The sequence below is a fragment of the Bubalus kerabau genome, chromosome 7 (genome assembly GCF_029407905.1).
Source record: "Bubalus kerabau isolate K-KA32 ecotype Philippines breed swamp buffalo chromosome 7, PCC_UOA_SB_1v2, whole genome shotgun sequence".
Classification (NCBI taxonomy): Eukaryota; Metazoa; Chordata; class Mammalia; order Artiodactyla; family Bovidae; genus Bubalus; species Bubalus kerabau.
Genome location: NC_073630.1, coordinates 64993873 through 65014856, shown reverse-complemented (window position 1 = coordinate 65014856; position 20984 = coordinate 64993873). Strand labels below are relative to the sequence as shown.

The 20984-nt window shown below is 42.9% G+C and overlaps 1 protein-coding gene and 1 pseudogene across 2 annotated transcripts in view; one reads left to right on the top strand and one right to left on the bottom strand.

Annotated features, from left to right (window-relative positions):
* The window catches only part of SLC30A9 (solute carrier family 30 member 9), an 86006-nt gene extending 84790 nt beyond the window's left edge, over window positions 1–1216 (bottom strand). The window contains exon 1 of one of the 2 annotated variants that reach the window (XR_008717120.1): window positions 956–1216. Coding sequence is in view for 1 of the 2 variants with exons in the window: in XM_055588431.1 (XP_055444406.1) it covers window positions 956–1067 (112 nt within the window). In the remaining variant the exon portion in view is untranslated. The remainder of the gene's footprint in view (window positions 1–955) is intronic. The other variant, XM_055588431.1, reaches the window with a different exon arrangement.
* A 2570-nt stretch (window positions 1217–3786) lies between these two features.
* LOC129657070 (40S ribosomal protein S12-like) lies at window positions 3787–4811 on the top strand (annotated as a pseudogene).
* The last annotated feature ends 16173 nt before the right edge of the window (window positions 4812–20984 follow it).

Below are 20984 nucleotides of genomic sequence, written 5' to 3'. Positions count from 1 at the left end.
TGTAAAGAGTTTCTAAAGCTTATGTTACTTAGAAACTTGAATGACTACAACTTCCAACTTTTATTGCAAAGTCACAAACATGCTACAAGATTTTTCAAACATAAACTTTGGGGAAATGTTTCTTTAAATTCTCTTTTCACCCGCAAGAATCTGGGGGATTAGGTTAGAGGTGGATTTGATTCTGTCTCTCCCTCATTGTTCCTCTCGGCCTGCAAGGGACTATTGGTATGGCAAAAACGGAGGTAAGCTTGACTCAGACTTGCAAGTTCAATGATATTTTGCAAACTGCCAATTGAAATTTGAGTCAGAAAAGATTGTTGGATAAGAATTATAAAAACAGTAAAACAGTAAACATTTCTTCACCAAAGAGTCTTCAACCGAACGAACTGAGTTCATTCAATTACTTGCGGGACTGTCAGAGTCTCATATTAAATAATTATTCGTAAATGTTAAGTAGTAACTCCCAACTTCCTCTCAGAAAATTTAATAAAACAAGCTGGGCATATGAGAAAAGCAGTACGGTAGGAAAATCCACTGAGTCACAAGTGCTCAATAAAGGTAAGGCGGTGAGCTTAAAACACCCTGGAACTTGGAGTCAGCAATTTCCTACTGACTGGGGGAGGAGACGGGCCGTCACCGCCATGCACTAAGATGCTCACGTAACCTTTCATCTGAAACGAAGTAGTCGGTTTCATGGATGCCACCGGGACCGCGAACTGCCCCAAGTTCCCGCGGGAGCCGTGCTAGAACTGTACGCGAGACCAGATCAAGGAGGCCTGTAGGGGCCACGGCAGGTGGGTAGCCTGAACTGCGAAGACGGAGGGCCAAAAGGAAGGTTCTTTGGCTGGGGAAGGGCAAGGCGGCGTACTGCCCGAGGCGAGGCACCCGGCTCCGAGCCCGGCCTTGTCTTCAAGTCCGGCTTCCGCGGAGTCAGTGGTCGGCGCGGGACACTCACCCTGGCGGTCGCTGGAGCCCCGGGCCGCCGCCCTGCAGCGCAGACGGAGCCGGCACAGGGAAGACCAGCTACATCTGTGGGCCGCAGCGGCGGCGGCCAAGCCCGGTAACATCCTGGCGGGGCAAAGGCCCCCACTTGGACACCGCCTGCTGCCTCCGCGCCGCCGCCGCCACCAACTGACTCCATAGACCGGACACTACCGAACACCGACCCTTGCGCCGCCTCAGGCGGCTTCAGCGAACCCGGAAATGGTAACATCATTTAGAGACCTAGCTGCGGAGACAGCGGAAGTGGCGTGCGCGAGCAGGACCAATCGCGAGACCTTGCCAGACCCTGACCACTTGGGGAGGGCGTGGCTGCGCTGGAAGTGTGGCGTCTTCCCTGTCTTCCGCGCTTCTACTGTGGCGCTTTGTTTGAATGTCTGGAATCAAGCTGGAATCAAGATTGCCGGGAGAAATATCAGTAACCTCAGATATGCAGATGACACTACACTTATGGCAGAAAGAGAAGAATAGCTAAAGAGCCTCTTGATGAAAGTGAAAGAGGAGAGTAAAAAAGTTGGATTGAAACTCAACATTCAGAAAACTAAGATCATGGCATACGGTCCCATCACTTAATGGTAAATAGATGGGGAAACAACGGAAACAGTGATCGACCTTATTTTGGGGAGCTCCAAAGTCATTGCAGATGGTGACTGCAGCCATGAACTTACAAGACGCTTACTCCTTGGAGGAAAAACTATGACCAACATAGACAGCATATTAAAAAGCAGAGACATTACTTTGCCAACAAAGGTGCATCTAGTCAAAGCTATAGTTTTTCCAGTAGTTATGTATGGATGTGAGAGTTGGACTATAAAGAAAGCTGAGCGCTGAAGAATTGATGCTTTTGCACTGTGGTATTGGAGAAGACTCTTGAGAGTCCCTTGGAATGCAAGGAGATCAAACCATTCAATCCTAAAGGAAATCAGTCCTGAATATTCTTAGGAAGGACTGATGCTGAAGCTGAAACTCTAATACTTTGGCCACCTGATGCGAAGAACTGACTCCTTTGAAAAGACCCTGATGCTGGGAAAGATTTAAGACAGGAGGAAAGGGGTCAACAGAGGATGAGGTGGTTGGATGGCATCACCAGCTTGATGGACATGTTTCAGCAAGCTCCGGGAGTTGGTGATGAACAGGGGAGTCTGGCATGCTGCAGTCCAAGGGGTCTCAAAAGAGTTGGACACTTCTGAGCGACTGAACTGAACTGAAATCATTAATAGACTGAATTATCTCGTGTTTTTTAGTTATATAAGTCTTTTAAACCAAGAAGCCACATTTTGCCTACACTTTTAGGTGAAAACATCCCTGACTAACATGGTTGCGGTGGTTCAGTCACTTAAATTGTGTCCTGACTCGATGGACATGAGTTTGAGTAAGGTCTGAGAGTTGGTGATGGACAGGGAGACCTGGCATGCTGCAGTCCACGGGGTCACAAAGAGTCGGACACGACTGAGCAACTGAACTGAACTGTCTTCCTTGCTTCTACTGTGGCACTTTGCTTGGATGTCTACACGTGAATTATTTGCTTCTTAACAGCCCATGAAAACTTGGGCAGAAGTGACAGCTTTGGGAGGCTCTGCCTACTCTCCTTTTTTCTGGGCTCAGATCCTGGGCCACGCTGTTGGAACAGGATGGAAGATGGGAAGGAAGGACGATGGCCTTCTGAGCCTCTCCTTCTGAGCCTTATTGGATAAGCCCAAGACTAGGCTAATTTGTCCTCAGTGCTCTCAGAACCTGTTCCACAGTATGTCACAACACCGCTGTGTAGCCATTACCATGAGGGCAAGTACCCACAGAATCAGAACTTGCCTTACTAACCTCTGAACCTGGGACTCCTGTCTGTAATATAAGACTTACATGCTCAGGATTTATGTGGGTAGAGCAGGTGTACAGACAAGTAAATAGGAGTCAGTGTGGTCCCAGGGAGAAAGCAATCAACAATATTCACCAAGCATTAACTGTGATGTTTATCTGACATGCTCTCAGGTCTTAGCTCAAAAGAGCGACACCTGCCTTGACCGCCCTAGCTATAGTATGGGAGCAAGATTTTCCACCCCAAAGTGAGTTTCTTTTAGTTTAGGCTGATTTTTTTTAAGGTCAAAGACTCATTACCTTTGACCTTTCCCCGACCTATTTAAAAGAATATGGAAGACGTGTCTGCCAAGGGTGATACCACCATAGATAACCATAGTACAAACTAGATGTGTAGACTCAGAGGAACCTAGCAAAGTCTGCTAAAATTCCCCTGTGTCCCATTGTTTGCTGACCCATCAAACATTTGTTTACCAAACGTCTGCTGTTTTTGTCTCCTTTTCAGTTGCCTTCCTCCCCTTGGAAGTCCCAAACTATCACCCCTAACATCCTCTTTTTTCTTTAACTGAAGGTGGTATTCAAGTTGACCATTTTGGAGAGTTACTCAGTTTTCCTGGGTCTCTCCTATGTATACATGTTGTTGAACTTTTGTTTGATTTTATCCTGTAATCCATCTGATGTAAGTTTAACTCTTAGACCAACTAGAACTTAGAAGGTGTAGACTTAAAAAATATTGAGAGTTATGTTTTATTCCGCAGGAATTTTTAGGACTTCAAGCCAGGGAAGCAGCATCTCAAGTAACTTGGAGAGAACTGCTCCGAGGAGGTGAGGGGAGAATCAGGTTATATAGTTTTGCTACAAAGGGCAGGTAGTTTGAACATCAAAAGATTATTGTTGCTCTCTTTCCCTGCTGCTGCGGAGCCGTGCGGAGGTGGAGGCTCGGGTGCATTCAAGATTGGGCTCCCCCGGTAACCCACTGCCGTGGCCGAGGAAGGCATTGCTGCTGGAGGTGTAATAGACATTAATACTGCTCTGCAAGAGGTGCTGAAGACTGCACTCATCCACGATGGCTTAGCACGTGGAACTGGCGAAGCTGTGAAAGCTTTAGACAAGCGCCAAGCCCATCTACGTGTGCTTGCATCCAACCGTGATGAGCCCATGTATGTCAAGTTGGTGGAGGCCCTTTGTGCTGAGCATCAAATCAACCTGATTAAGGTTGATGACAACAAGAAACTAAGGGAATGGGTAGGCCTCTGTAAAATTGACAGAGAGGGAAAACCCCATAAAGTGGTTTGGTTGCAGTTGTTTGGTGGTTAAGGACTATGGCAAAGAATCTCAGGCCAAGGATGTCATCGAAGAGTACTTCAAATGCAAGAAATGATGAAATTAAAAACTGAGTTGTTGGTTTAAAAAAAAAAAAAAGATTATTGTTAATTAAAGGGATACAAGATACCTCATTTAGCACCTGTCTGTGTATGGGAAGATGCAAGAGTCTGTGCTCACTGAAATCATGCCCTTGATACATGCCTCAGCTATCTGGGACCAGTGTCCTATAGGTTCATACAATGTCCTGTATGTCCTGAGGAATCCTGCGATTCCTCAGGGCTCACCAGCTCACCACTGATGGTGACTGCAATCAGTAGTGATTGCAATCGCTGATGACTGTGATATCCTTTATTTACTGGTATGGCGGAAATAGTCTATTCTCAAAATGCAGAGGAAAATTTCTTCCTCCCGATGCTATAATAGGCTTGTTTATTCTCTACCCCTTTGCCCTGTATGCTTTTCTTCAAAATGCCTGTATATACTTGAAATTACCTATGCATTTATTATAATTTTCTGTCTCTCAGAATGAAAAATAAGCATCATGATGCTGGAGTCTTGTGTTTTGCCCATTGCTGGTTCCCAGGGGTAAAACAGTGCCTGACACAAATAAATTAATCGAATGGAATACATGATTTTAAAATTAATGAGTCATTTGACTATAGTGCTACTGAGGCAGGAATAGGTGAGCTCCAGTTTAGACGTTTACAACCAGCCTCCTGTTTGCTCTCCGAAATGGAAATAACAACTGAAACAGGGTAAATAGTCAGACTTTGTCTCCTATGCACACCTTCAGATAACAGTCATGACAGGAGCAGAGAGGGGCTAAGCATTGTTTGAGTAAAGGATCAAGAGGTCATGTATTTCCTCTCCATGGGGCAAGGGAGACATTTCACATGCTCAGAAAGACTCCTGGGGGATAAAAAGGAGGGGCAAACCCCAGCATATGTGATTCCATAGGCCTCTGGGCTGAAATCCATCTTGGAAAGTTGCACACGCATGTTGGGGAGGGTCCTAGGGCAGGTCAGGTGTGGAAAAAGAAACCAGACAATTAGCCAAAGTGGCATCCCACTCCAGTACTCTTGCCTGGGAAATCCCATGGATGGAGGAGCCTGGTAGGCTGCAGTCCATGGGGTCACTAGGAGTCAGACACGACTGAGCGACTTCACTTTCCCTTTTCACTTTCATGCATTGGAGAAGGAAATGGCAACCCACTCCAGTGTTCTTGCCTGGAGAATCCCAGGGATGGGGGAGCCTGGTGGGCTGTCGTCTGTGGGGTTGCACAGAGTCGGACACGACTGAAGTGACTTAGCAGCAAGCAAAGAACTATCCTGTATAAATGACTTAACTGCCTCTTTACTGCCCTTCTCCTCACTCGGGGACGCCCGCGCCCTTTCTCTCCAAGTGTGTGCATCTCTGCCTTGCTCCTCTCTTAACTGAACAAACTGTTTCTTTGTGTGCTCTCCCTCTTGTTGTAATGCTGTGTCTAATAATAAGCTTTGTACCTGCATTTACAGTTTTTGCCTCTGTGAGAAATGAATTTTTCACTGGGAATAAGAGCCAGTGAAAATTAGCTTCTAGTCTCTAGCCCTTGCTAGTCTGGTGACTAGGATTCCTGTGTTTCCATCCAGGCTACCCAGGTTCAATTCCTGGGCAGGGAATTAAGATCTTGCTTCATGTCACTGGTCACCGCTGCCTCTCAGAGGTCACTACTGTTGTTGAACCCAAGTTCATGTGCCTGATGCATTGTGAATCCTAACAAATCAAAACATCAGCATTTAGAGCAGATTTATTTGCAGGGCCAAACAAGGGCAACAGGTGGTCCATGATCAGTAAGCTCAAACTCTCGGAAGGGTTTCAAGGAAGAGTTTTTATGGGCAAAATTTGGAGAAAAGTCTACAGGGTTGTGACCTTTCTCTGACTGGTTGATGGTAAGGAAACGGAGTGATGTGCCATGAATCTCAATCATCAGCCTTTTGGTTCCAACCAGCCCAGGATGCAGTTACCTTCTTTCACCTGGTGGGGGCCTTAGTTCCTGTAAAAGAACAAAGCGCTATATTGTTATGTATGTCCTATTGTATATATCTGAAGAGATACATTGTTATGTATATCCTGGAGCTTCCTGGGTGGTGCCAGTGGTAAATAACCCACCTGTTAATGCAGGACAAGTAAGAGACACAGGTTCAATTCCTGGGTCAGGAAGATCCCCTGGCGGAGGGCATGACAACCACTCCATGACAATCCACTCTAGTCATCTTGCCTGGAGAATCCCATGGACAGAGGCTGTAGCCTTTTTCCTGGGCTTCTCTGGTGGCTCAGAATGTAAAGAATGTGCCTGCATTGTGGGAGATTGGATTCTATCTCTGAGTTGGGAAGATCCCCTGGAAAGGGAATAGCAACCCAATCCATTATTCTTGCCTGGAGAATCCCCATGGACAGAGGAGCTTGGCGGGCTGCAGTCCATGGGGTGGCAGAGAGTCAGACACCACTGAGCAACTAAGCCTTTTCCTACAAATGAGAAACAGGAATACTGAAAGGCACCACAGGGTTCTTCTCAGTTTCACTACAACATAACTAATTCAAGGGGAAATAAATTAGTATGTTACCAATTTTAAGAGAATCAAGTCTTTTATGATAATTGAGAAAGTACAGCCAGATTAGTGAGGTCATAGTGATTAAATTATCACAAGAATGGTAAGCAAATTTAACTTTCTATGACAAACATAGATTAAAACATTATGTAGTTAAACATTAAAAAATGCTACTCCATAAATATTTATAACCTCAAGATTACTCAGAAATCTGAATATTACTGTAAAGTTTTTATCCTTTCCTTGTAAGTAGATTTTAGCAGTAATCCAGTTTTTATGATCTAAAACACCTAAAGATTTAACTCTAATTTTTCTGGTTCAGTTCAGTTCAGTTGCTCAGTCGTGTCCGACTCTTTGCAACCCCATGAATCACAGCACGCCTGGCCTCCCTGTCCATCACCAACTCCCAGAGTTCACCCAAACTCACGTGCATTGAGTTGGTGATGCCATCCAGCCATCTCATCCTCTGTCGTCCCCTTCTCCTCCTGCCCCCAGTCCCTCCCAGCATCAGGGTCTTTTCCAATGAGTCAAGTCTTCGCATGAGGTGGCCAAAGTATTGGAGTTTCAGCCTCAGCATCAGTCTTTCCAATGAACACCCAGGACTGGTGTCCTTTAGGATGGACTGGTTGAATCTCCTTGTAGTCCAAGGGACTCTCAAGAGTCTTCTCCCACACCACAGTTCAAAAGCATCAATTCTTTGGTGCTCAGCTTTCTTCACAGTCCAACTCTCACATCCATACATGACCAGTGGAAAAACCATAGCCTTGACTAGATGGACCTTTGTTGGCAAAGTAATATCTCTGCTTTTTAATATGCTATTTAGGTTGGTAATAACTTTCCTTCCAAGGAGTCAACGTCTTTTAATTTCATGGCTGCAGTCACCATCTGCAGTGATTTTGGAGCCCCCCCAAAAAAGTCTGACACTGTTTCCACTGTTTCCCCATCTATGTCCTATGAAGTGGTGGGACCAGATTTTTCTGGTAACTATATGTCAATATTCATGAACCTTTATTATATTGCTAACTTAAATGCTTTGGATTCTTAAAGTTGACCTCTAGTTTCAACTATCATTTTAATCAAGACTGGTCAAAGTCCAATGGTTAAGAACCTGCCTTCAAATGCAAGGGACATGGGTTAGATCCCTGGTCAGGTAACTAAGATTGGATTTGCTCTGGAGCCCAAACACTGTAACAAAGATCCCATATGCCACAGCTTACATCCAATGCAGCCAAAAATAAATAAAAAATATTCTTAAAAAAAATAAAAAGTTTCCATCATTAAATTAAAAAAAAACAGTCAAAACTTCATAGCACTGTATAACTTGACTTAGACACTGTATTAATTTTAATAAGCCTACAAAAGCCTTGACTTGCCTAAAAGTTTGAATAAGATAAATCATGCTGTTCGTCTTTTTTAACCCTCACAATGCTGCGTCACATAATATGTTGTCCATGGACTTGGATTAAAATACTTCTGCAGTTGTCTTGGTGTTTATACCTATATTGTCATCATGTATTTGTCCTGGTAGATGCGCTCCAAAATGTCCCCAAGTGCTGAAAATTGAAGCAATGCTGTAAGCATATAGGGTAGACCCCCCCACCTCAGAGAAAGAGAGCCAGGCGTGGCTTTCTTGATATAAGATAAGCTATTTTGGGCCCGAAGCCATCTTGTGCTCTAAGTCTGGCCACAATGCGTGCCCTTGAATAGGTCTCTCTAATTAGTGATCTTGAGGAAATGCAGAAACAAAACAAAAGTAGTCAAAAAACAGTAGTTCAGTGATAAAACAGAATCCTAGTTCCTCCTCAAGGGAGATACATAGCAACCTGACACCTATCTGAGTTCTGCACGCACAAAGGCCCCCACCCAGATGGAGGATGGAATGGTGATGTTGAACTTTGCTGACCCTCATAACTTCAATCAATTAAAGTCTAGACTCTGTGGACCTCTGCCCCAATTCAATGCTGAATTCTCCTCTGCTCAAGCGCCTTCACCAATACGCATGTACCCTTAGCTAAAAAATTCCCCAATTTTGCTGTTCAGGGAGACACTGCTTTGGAAATGATCCCTGGTGTTCTTATTTGCTGCAAGTAAAAAATCCTTCTCTCTCTTCCTCTTTGGCTTGGTTGTATCTCTTGGGTGGACACTCACCAAGAAGCAAACAGTTTTGGGGTAACAGCGTCAGCTTTAGAGTTTATTAGGGGAAAATTCCATTGACCTTAAATTCTTTGAGAAATCTCATCCTTCCTTTACTTATTGCTGAAATTGAGACACATTCAGCAAATGCCTGTGTGTAGTACACAGGTAAGATTCCAGCATCATGGAGCTTATTTTTTATTGGGAGAGACAGAAAATTCAAAAATAAATAAAAAATAAACACATATAATTTCAAATGATGATAGTCGTCATAGTAATACTGATTATTTACACTAATTGTCATGCCCTCTATGTGCATTATCTCATTCATAATACCTTACCAAGTTATAGCCCTGGAGGCTCAGAGGTTAAAGCATCTGCCTGGAATGCAGGAGACCAGGGTTTGATCCCTGAGTCAGGAAGATCCCCTGGGGAAGGAAATGGCAACCCACTCCAGTACTCTTGCCTGGAGAATCCCACGGACAGAGGAGCCTGGTAGGCTATAGTCCATGGGGTCGCAAAGAGTCGGACACGACTGAGCAACTTCACTTCACCTAGTTATAGATGAAGAAACTGAGGCACAAAGATCTCTCAACCGTTAGAGTACTTTCTAAGCCAGTGGGTTTTGTCCTTTGGAAGAAGATATAAGGTCTTTCATTGTTTTCTTTCTTTTTTAAAAAATCATTATCTCATTTTTTTCTTTTCTTCCCACTGTTGTCTAAAATGTAGGTCAAGGGATCATTTCCCCAGATTTTGTATCTCATTATTTTGTGTGAGCAACATTATATTAATTTGTCTGTTTCATGAGATAATTTTTTTTTTTTTTTGGCTGCACTGCTCAGTATGTGGGATTTTAGTTCCCGGCCAGGGGATTGAACCCACTCCCCTTGCATTGAAAGCATGGAGTCTTAACCACTGGACCACCAGGAAATTCTCAAGAATTTTTTATATAAACAAATACCCCAATAAAGGGAATATCAGGGCTTCTCTGATGGCTCAGATGGTAAAGAATCTGCCTGCAATGTAGGAGACCTGGGTTTGATCCCTGGGTTGCAAAGATCCCCTGGAGGGAGGGCATGGCAACCCACTCCAGTATTTTTGCCTGGAGAATTCCCATGGACAGATGATCCTGGCAGGCTACAGTACATGGGGTCCCAAAGAGTCTGACACGACTGCGTGACTAAGCACACACAGGGAATATTAAGTCAAACAGATAGAAATAGAAGTAGGTAATGGGTGAAGTGTCATGAATATTACCATTAACCTTAACTCTGAAGAAGTTCCACATCTTGCAGAAATTTGCCTCTGTAGTTGAGCACACTGTTCCTCAGTTTCATCCTGTCTTTAGCTTTGGGAATATAGTAATTCTGATCATGAGACAAACTTGGCTGCTTATTTGGAAAACTAACTTAGATAATCTTTTATGAGACAGTCAGTGGCTTTATCCTGAGTCTTACCAAGAACACAAATTTAATTTTGATCACAGATATATTTGTTGGCATCATGTTGTTTTTCCTCTGTGGGATTAGAAAAGGAGAGAGCTTGCCCATCTGAACGCTTCAAAAAGAAAAGGACCACACCAAGGGTGTCGCTACCTGGTGTACAACCAAGGGCAGAAGCAGTGTGGGTGTGCACAGACTCATTGTGCGTACAGGCAAAGCCATCCTGCCGAAGCAAAGGAAATGAAATGTGGAATTGGCATGTATACATTCCACCCCACCACCTCCTTTCCTGAGAGGTTAGTGAACAAGATTCGGATTACAGTTATTACAGTAGGAAAAGTCAAGTTACTAAATACTCCGGAGGGCAAAAGAGAATGAAACGTGTGGTTAACTTTTATCCTTGAGAGAAACAAGCTGTGGACCGAAAGCATGTGGACTGCAGATTTGATGTTCTGGGGGAAAGCAGCATTTGTGAAGAGTTCATTTCTTCCCCAAAGCCACAGGTGGTGACACCAAAGGAAATTCTCCTTAAGTTTTTCAAAACTTAGCTTTTTATGGAAGTATAATACACAGAAAACAGCACAAGTCTTGAGGGCACAGCTCTAAGAATTCTAAGCAGTGAGCAAAGCTGTAACCAGCATCCAGCATGACCAGCTTCCCAGAAGACCTCTCTTCTCATCAGGATCCTCCCAACCATCAAGTGTGCCACTAATCCTGCCTTGTAACAACATAGGTTAGTTTTGACTGTTTGGGGACTCTGTATGCGTGGATTATATATGATGGACTCTCATGATATGTATGCAAGAGTCTGGCTTCTTTATCTCAACATTATATTTGTAGGATTCATCCATGTCGCTGTAGGATTCATTCCTGTCACTATATAGCATCCCACTGTTGTGAGTATCCATAGTTTATCCATTCCATTGCTGAATAATATTTGGGTTCCAGTTAGGGACCATTGGAGAAGGCAATGGCACCCCACTCCAGTACTCTTGCCTGGAAAATCCCATGGACGGAGGAGCCTGGTAGGCTGCAGTCCATGGGGTTGCTAAGAGTCGGACATGACTGATCGACTTCACTTTCACTTTTCACTTTCAAGCATTGGAGAAGGAAATGGCAACCCACTCCAGTATTCTTGCCTGGAGAATCCCAGGGATGGGGGAGCCTAGTGGGCTGCCATCTATGGGGTCGCACAGAGTCGGACACGACTGAAGTGACTTAACAGTATCAGCAGCACACACAATAGGTGAGAAGCTCCGAGGTGGCCTACTATTTCACACCCATGCTGTTTTTTCAATAATGGGCTCACACTTATTCCTTATTCTTATACCTTTTCCATAAGTGAAGCATCCTTGTTCACTCACTCCACCTCCCAGCCAAGGGAATACAAGCCCCTGACACAATCATACTCCAGCCAGTAGATTTTGGCTATTATTTACCAGGATGTAAAAATATGATGCAACATAATGGGCTCACACTTATTCCTTATTCTTATACCTTTTCCATAAGTGAAGCATCATTGTTCACTCACTCCACCTCCCAGCCAAGGGAATACAAGCCCCTGACACAATCATACTCCAGCCAGTAGATTTTGGCTATTATTTACCAGGATGTAAAAATATGATGCAACTGAAAAGGTTAGAAGCAAGGTCAGGTATTCAGGTATAAAGAAAAGTAAATTTGAAAGCAGACAATTTAACAGTTGCTTTTGAAACAAATTCTAACAAACAAAGTTGTTTTTGAGTTAAATTTATGTCTCCTGAACTGGATTTTTTTTTCAAGCAACAATAGAACTCAGTGCCAGTGAAGGACATTTATATTTTCTGGCTGCCCAGCATATTTTGAATACTTTCAGTGTCTGGAGAATCTCCCACCTTGTGGATTTATCTCCCCAAGGTAGAAGACTGACCCTTGATTTCTCAGGCTCTTTCCCAGTGAGGGCCCACAGATGCGACAGAAGCTCCAATCAACCATCAGAAATCTGTGAAAGGCCTCAATTTGCAAGAAAATGGGAAAAGCAAGGCATCTCATGGAACATATTTTGATGAGGGAAGAGATGTGAGGCCTAGATACACAAATTCAGAGGCAATAGGGACAAGAGTCCAGGAGAGTGTCCCAGCAAGAGTGACAATAGGAAGCTCCTTCATTCTCTGTTTCAGAGCTCCCAAGCCTGAACCTTCCCACCTTTTAAAAAAATGTTGTTGGCCAGGCTAATGGTTGTTAGCCAAGTCCTTGTCTGCTTAATTAACGAGGCTGGATTGTGTCCACATTTTTATATTAAAGTCCTACCCCTACTGTGACTGTGGAGATAGGGAGATAATTAAGGTTACATGAAGTCATAAGGGTAGAGCCCTAAGCCAATAGGTGGCTTTATAAGAGGAGGAAGAGAGAAATCTCCTCTCGCTCTCTCTCTCCAAGTACACATATCAAAGAAAGGCCACCTGACCATAAAGCGAGATGGCAACTACTTATAAGCCAAGAGTCCTCAGAATGAAATCTACTTTCCTGGCATCTTGACCTTGGAATTCTCAACCTCCAGAACTGTGAGAAAATAAAATTCCTGTTAAGTTACCCAGTTTACAAGATTTTGTTATGGCAACCTGAGCAGACGAATACACCATATAATGGAAGAGAAGGTGGTCTATAATATAGTGAGCATGTGCAATAAGTCATTTCAGTCAGGTCCAACTCTTTGTGACCCCATGAACTGTAGCCCACCAGGCTCCTCTGTCCATGGGATTCCCCAGGCAAGAATACTGAAGTGGGTTGCCATTTCCTTCTCCAGGGTATGTTCCCGACCCAGGGATTGAACCTGTGTCTCTTAAGTCTCCTGTATTGCAGGCAGGTTCTTTACCACTAGTGCCACCTGAGAAGCCCTTACTCTATAATAAAGCAGTCTTCAGTTCAGTTCAGTCACTCAGTAGTGTCCGACTCCTTGCAACCCCATGAATCGTAGCACACCAGGCCTCCCTGTCCATCACCAACTCCCGGAGTCCACCCAAATTCATGTCCATCAAGTCGGTGATGCCATCCAGCCATCTCATCCTCTGTCGTCCTCTGTCATCCCCTTCTCCTCTTGCCCCCAATCCCTCTCAGCATCAGAGTCGTTTCCAATGAGTCAAATCTTCGCATGAGGTGGCCAAAGTACTGGAGTTTCAGCTTTAGCATCAGTCCTTCCAAAGAACACCCAGGACTGATCTCCTTTAGGATGGACTGGTTGGATCTCCTTGCAGTCCAAGGGACTCTCAGGAGTCTTCTCCAACACCACAGTTCAAAAGCATCAATTCTTCGGTGCTCAGCTTTCTTTATAGTCCAACTCTCACATTCATACATGACCAGTGGAAAAACCATAGCCTTGACTAGACAAACCTTTGTTGGCAAAGTAATGTCTCTGCTTTTTAATATGCTGTCTAGGTTGGTCATAACTTTCCTTCCAAGGAGTAAGCGTCTTTTAATTTCATGGCTGCAGTCACCATCTGCAGTGATTTTGGAGCCCCCCAAAATAAAGTCAGCACTGTTTCCACTGTTTCCCCATCTATTTCCCATGAAGTGATGGGACCAGATGCCATGATCTTCGTTTTCTGAACGTTGAGCTTTAAGCCAAATTTTTCACTCTCCTCTTTCACTATCATCAAGAGACCTTTTAGTTCCTCTTCACTTTCTGCTGTAAAGGTGGTGTCATCTGCATATCTGAGGTTATTGATATTCCTCCCAGCAATCTTGATTTCAGCTTGTGCTTCTTCCAGCCCAGTGTTTCTCATGATGTACTCTGCATATAAGTTAAATAAGCAGGCTGACAGTATACAGCCTTGACATACTCCTTTTCCTATCTGGAACCAGTCTGTTGTTCCATGTCCAGTTCTAACTGTTGCTTCCTGACCTGTATACAGGTTTCTCAAGAGGCAGGTCGGGTGGTCTGCTATTCCCATCTCTTTCAGAATTTTCCACAGTTTATTGTGATCCACACAGTCAAAGGCTTTGGCATAGTCAATAAAGCAGAAATAGATGTTTTTCTGGAACTCTCTTGCTTTTTCCATGATCCAGCAGATGTTGGCAATTTGATCTCCGGGTTCCTCTGCCTTTTCTAAAACCAGCTTGAACATCTGGAAGTTCATGGTTCATGTATTGCTGAAGCCTGGCTTGGAGAATTTTGAGCATTACTTTACTAGCGTATGAGATGAGTGCAACTGTGAGGTACTTTAAGCATTCTTTGGCATTGCCTTTTTTTGGGATTGGAATGAAACTAACCTTTTCCAGTCCTGTGGCCACTGCTGAGTTTTCCAAATTTGCTGGCATACTGAGTGCAGCACTTTCACAGTCTTAATGTTACACAATTTAATATACATACAAAATTGCAAAGAATGTTCAATTGCAGCTTCATTTTCAGGCCATGTCATCCAAACCACACAAAGTCCACAAGTCCACCAGCCAGCGGAGAGTATTTTACTCTATTCAAGTTGCTTCTAAGCTCCATTCACAGCCATGGAGTCTTAGTTCTAGACTCTGGGGGAACAGCATGTGATAATGCCAATGTCACCAGAGAATCTCAGACAGTCTCCTTCACACCTTCCATATGTGTTGTTCAACACATTAGCCACTAACCATATGTGAAGAGTGAGCATTTGATATATGGCAAGTCTGAATTGAGATGTATTGGAAGAATAAAATATATATTGAAGGCTTGATATAAAAAATATAAAATTATTAATAGTTAATAACTATTGATAATGGGTTATATAAAACATATTACAAAAATTAATTTCACCTGTTGCTTTTTACTTTTTAAAAAATATTTATTTATTCACTTGGCTGCACTGGATCTTATTGCGGCATGTGGGATCTTCCGTCTTTCCTGGGGGATGCAGGATTTTCTAGTTGCGGCACATGGAATCTTTTTTTAGTTGTAGGTTTCAAGTTCTTGGGGATTCCCTGGTAGCTCAGCAGTAGAGAACCCGCCTGCCAATGCAGGAGATGTGGGTTCGAGCCCTGGGTCAGGAAAATCCCCTGGAGGAGGAAATAGCAGCCCATTCCAGGATTCTTGCCTGGAGAACCCCATGGACAGAGGAGCCTGGCGGGCTGCAGTCCATGGGGTCGCAAAGAGTCAGACACAACTTAGCGACTAAAACAACAGCAATGCACGCTCTTGGTTGAGGCATGTGGGATATGACCAGGGATTGAACCTGGGCCCCCTGCATTGGGAGCTTGGCGTATTAGGCACTGGACCACAGGGAAGTCCCTCTTTTTGCTGTTTTAGTATGCTACCAGAACACTTTAAATTACATATGTGGATCGCATGTGTGCCTTACATTATGTTACTGTTGGACAGTGCTGCTCTATAGACATACGCAGTCCCTTCGTCCTTTTGATACACTCACTTCTTCCTTCCAGGAAAGTCTCAGCTCCAGTTCTTCCTGGGTCTTGCTTCCAAAGGAAGTTGTCAGTCTTTCTTTGCTCCAACTGGTTCTACTTTTGATAATGAGCAGTTTTCAAAACTTGAGTATGCTTGAGGCAGGGGGGGAAACTCCTCATGGGGGTCTGACCCCCAGAGAGAATATCTAATTCAATTAGATCTTTCCTCATTGCACTGATACTTTTTCTCCTTCACTGCATTAAGTAATACTGTTTTAAACACACCCTTTTATAGAAGAAATGGTGAATTTTATTTGGGAAAATAAATTAACAAAAAACTCCTGACCCGTCTATTAATGTAGCTTTTAGAATGCAACATTCTAGAAAATGGAAAGAAGTGGTAGGGAAGAAAACCCTATTCCATCATACATACATTAGCAATCTGGATCCTTTATTACTCTTTTTCTTAAAAAGGTCTGGCTGCGCAGGGTCTTCCTTGCAGCGCTTGGACTTTCTTTAGTTGTGGTGCACAGGCTCTCTAGTTGCTCCACAGGCTTACTTGCCCAACCAGGGGCTGAACCCATATCCCCTGCTTTGGAAGGCATATTCTTAATCATTGGACTACCAGGGAAGTCCCATGGATCCTATATTACTCTTTATTCTTCAAAACAGGAACACATGTGAGGAATGGTTAAATGGATTACCCAAGGTCACAGATCTGTATGAAGTAGTTACTACTGAAACCTGGTTCTGATCCTTATTCTGTTCCCTTACTATTATATCACAATATCATGTAATCTCCAAAATTTAAACTTTCTTTCACAATTCTAAATTTTACAGTACCTGGGTAGGAGAGAAAATGGGAGGTGGTCATTGTTACAAACATCAATTATTACTAAAGAGCACCTGAAAAATAAATACAGTTATTGTCTGGCTATTTGGGATAAAAATAACTGGCAAATTATGTTAACAACTACTCAATTTATTCAATATAGCACTCCACAGAATTGTTCTAAATTATAGATGATGAAGATGATGACAGCCAAAATGTTTTGAGCCCTTTATGTGAAGCACTATGCTAAACACTCTATATGCTTGAGCTCATTTTATCATTTCACAATTGATAGCGTATTATTATCCCCATTTTACAGGGAGAAGCAGAGATCACACAGCTCAGAAGTGACTGGAACCAGGTCTGTTAGACTTCAGAGTCCTAGAACCCGGCTGTGCTCTACTGCCTTCCAATGATCTGTTAAAATTTTTTTAATATACATTTTTTGTTGATGTTGTTATAGGAAATAAATCAGAGCTTAGCTTTATTTAGGGTTGTTTAGTCGCTAAGTCACGTCCGACTCTTTGCGGCCCCATGGACCGTAGCTTGCCAGGCTCCTCTGTTCATGGGATTTCCCAGGCAAGAATACTAGAGTGGGTTGCCATTTCCTCTCCAGGGGGTCTTCCCAACCCAGGGACTGAACTCATGTCTCCTGCATTAGCAGGCGGGTTCCTTACCACTGAACCATCAGGGAAGCCCCCAGTGATCTTGTCTCTGCTACTTCCTACATGTCTCAGGTCATACCCAATTTCTGCCAGACTCCCTCAAGACAGAATTGTTAATTCTGAGTGTCATTCTCTGTACATTGCAGATAAATTTAGTTTTGAGCATTTCTTAGACTATTTTTGCATCCTTATTAATTCATTTGGGATAGTTAGAGCATGTTCTGGAGAGGACTTTCAATCATTTACTGATTTTGAAGAAGTACTTCTGGAGAGAGCTCTTGCAATTAGAGAGGCTGATCTGATTTTGCCAAGTAATAGCACCTTTATGTCCCTGGAATTATGAGAATTATAAAATCCACCTGTCAACATACATAAGGCTTTGTACTTTAATAAGAGGAAAAGAAAAACATTCTTTTAAAGTGTCCAAAGTTTCTTTTTTGCCCTGAAAGGTGTTGACTTAAAACATGGTAACAAAAGTTTTAACCATCACTGACCCATCAAGTAGAATTCTGAAGGAAGTTCTTTATTTCCAGGAGCCCCAGAAGCTCCTAAGGTACAATAAAATGAGAAGCATAATATAAAATGTTGCTATCTGTACAAAATTTCACAGTGTACAAATATGTTCAACTCAAACAATCCTCAAAATAATTCTCAACTGGCCACATTCTACAATTGAGGAAACTGAGGGCCAAGAAAATTAAAAGAATGTCTATAAAGACTGGAGCTACTGTCTATGGACTTTTAAACACGTGCTGCAATTCATGGGGTCGCAAAGAGTGGGACACAACTGAGCAACTGAACTGAACATTATTTCTGATGTTACATGTATAAAACTCCTTGATCATGTTTTAATGTGAGCTAGTATATCAGCTGAATCCATCACCAAAAAGAAAACCAGAAAAACCCTGAATAAAAAAGAGCCCAGAGTATAGAGCAAAACATTTATTTACTTCTCCCATGGAGTCTTTTATCCTATCGTATTACAGATTCCACCTCCCCACCATCTCTTTCCCTCTATTCATCCCTTCTCCCAAGTCTTTCCCTGTCTCCTGCCTCCTCTTATTTTGAACTGGCAATAAAGGATCTTTAGTTCCCATCTATCTGGGATGGAGGCTCTGGGTCCTTTAGATTTTTCAGCATGAAACACCACTAAGTGAACCTTTCTCTTGTTAATGCTGACTGGTTCTCAAGTCAACCTAAAAAAAATCAGGTTAAACGGGAAAATGCTACTCCCTCACACACAGCTTAAAAGTAACCCCCAAATGGCAAAATGTAAAGAATTTTCATAATGAGTAAATACACATGTTCAGAATGAGTGAATCTATTCTAGCTCCTGGTAAACTTAGGGTAAGGGGTGGGAGCCAGAACAGGACACTGAAGGCAGGAGATAAAGAAGAGGCCCCACCCAAGGAGGGGATTCTAAGAGGAAAGTGAAAGTGAAGTCGCTCAGTCATATCCGACTCTTTGTGACCCCGTGGACTGTAGCCTACTAGCCACCTCCTTCCATGGGATTTCCCAGGCAAAAGTACTGGAGTGGGTTGCCATTTCCTTCACCAGAAGAGCTTCCCGACCCAGGGATTGAACCCAGGTCTCCCGCGTTGTAAGCAGACGCTTTACCATCTGAGCCCCCAGGGAAGGTGGCTTCTAACAGAAGTTTGCAAAATGATGACTGCATCTGAAATCCAAAGAGACAGCTAGCTAAGTTACCTTTTTCTACCTTGGTGTCAGGTGGAGGGAAGAAAAATCTCCCCTAAGAATTCAATAACTACAAGCCAGAACTTCTGCCCTGAATTTACACTTCCTATGTGGGAAAAAAAACCTAGAGCTAAGAATTCAGTTTAAAGAGGTCCTAGTTTGGTAGTGCCTCAAGGCACTTGGCAAAAGCAAATTTAAATCCTTTTAACTCAAAACTTTGTTAAGTATGCATGTTTAAATTTCTAAAGCTTAGTGGGGGAAAAAAGGCAAGTGTGTATGAATTCCAAAATGGTAGAGTGGGGGAAATGAATTTAAAAAAAAAGTCCAGGGGAAATAAACACACACACACAAAAGGCATAAACAAGGAAAAAAGAAACAGAAAAGGCAGAGAACAAAAATAAGACACTAGAAATAAACCCAGATATATCAGTGCTCAGTCGCTTCAGTCGTGTCCAACTCTTTGTGAACTCGTGACTGGAGTCTTTCAAGCTCCTTTGTCCATGGGATTCTCCAACCAAGAACAATGCAGTGGGTTGCCAAGCCCTTTTCCAACATATATCAGTATTAACAGTAATTATAAGTGGACTAAATGATGCACTTAAAAAAAACCACGAAGTTATCAGTTTGCTATAAGAAACATACCAGATTAACCACCATTAGCATCTGTATCTACTCTGTGTTTAAAAATCAGCTGGTAATTCTGAAACACTGTAGAATGGATAAAAATTATTTGGTGATCATAACTCTGTTGAATTAAGAGTATTTTTGCAGCATTCCTTGTCATCAGAAACACGGTTAAAGTTTAAAACTAGAAGCAGCAGAAAACTAGCTTGTAAAATTTATGCAAGTAGAGTACAGGCCAGGCTGTCTTGGGGAAATAAACATTCAATCTCAAAGCAATGTTTTACACTGAGAAAAAAGTTATCACACCATTTTTTAAAATGTAGTTATACATTACTGCTAGTCAAGTTTCAGGCAGAGAAACGGAAGTTTGTGTTATGAGACAAAGAATTTATATTGAAAGTAGATTTTATAAAATTGTGTGAGGAGGTAGAGACCTGAACATCCAGAAAGGAGAGTTAAGAGAATCAAAGATACTGACTAGTGCTCCTAAGCACTCACATGAGTGTTGAGGACTGTAGGGAAAAAATGAGAAGTTTAGCCCATTCATCTGCAAAGTGCAAACAATAGGAATTTGGGAAGGTATTGCCCCAGTGGGGCTACCTTCTCTGTGGGTACACAGACAAGCAGTAGAAGCCGATCTGGAGCAGCCCTCGGGAGGAAGAAGCACAAAAAGAACACACTGGACCCTACTGGGCATTTACTGCAGTGTGCTAAGTCGCATCAGTCATGTCCGACTCTGTGCGACCCCATAGACGGCAGCCCACCAGGCTCCTCTGTCCCCGGGATTCTCCAAGCAAGAACACTGGAGTGGGTTGCCATTTCCTTCTCCAATGCATGAAAGTGAAAAGTGAAAGTGAAGTCGCTCAGTCGTGTCCAACTCTTCAGACCCCATGGACTGTAGCCTAGTAGGCTCCTCCGTCCATGGGATTTTCCAGGCAAGAGAACGGAGTGGGGTGCCATCGCCTTCTCCGATGTCTACATATCCTCAATTCTACCACGAATGTGAAGGTACAAACCTTCACATCTACCACTCAACTCTCACACAAATTTGGTTTTGGAGCCAACTCTAACCCAGAAAGAGAAATCCTGGGAAAATACAGTTCCCAGCTTAACTGAGCTGACAATCCAGAATAACAGTTTATAGGAGACACATCTAAAACAGAAAGGACAAGAGTGGGAAAAGACACATCAGGCAAAAACTAAGCAAAAGAAACCTGGTGTACTTGATTAAAATCAGACAAAACAGATTTTAAAGCAAAAATTGTTTTCTAGAGTTAGAGGGCTATTACATAATGATAAAGTATTCAACCAGAAGACAAAAGTCTAAAGTTACTTACACCTAGTAATACAGCCTTAAAATACATAAGGCAAAAATTGAGAGGATTTCCAGGAGAAATTGACAAATCTCTTATCACAGTGAGACTCTGGCATACCTTTCTGAGTATTCAGTAATAAAAGAAATAAGAAAGGACATACAAGATTTGACTCTAACAAAAGTGTAAAGGAAAAATAGCATGCT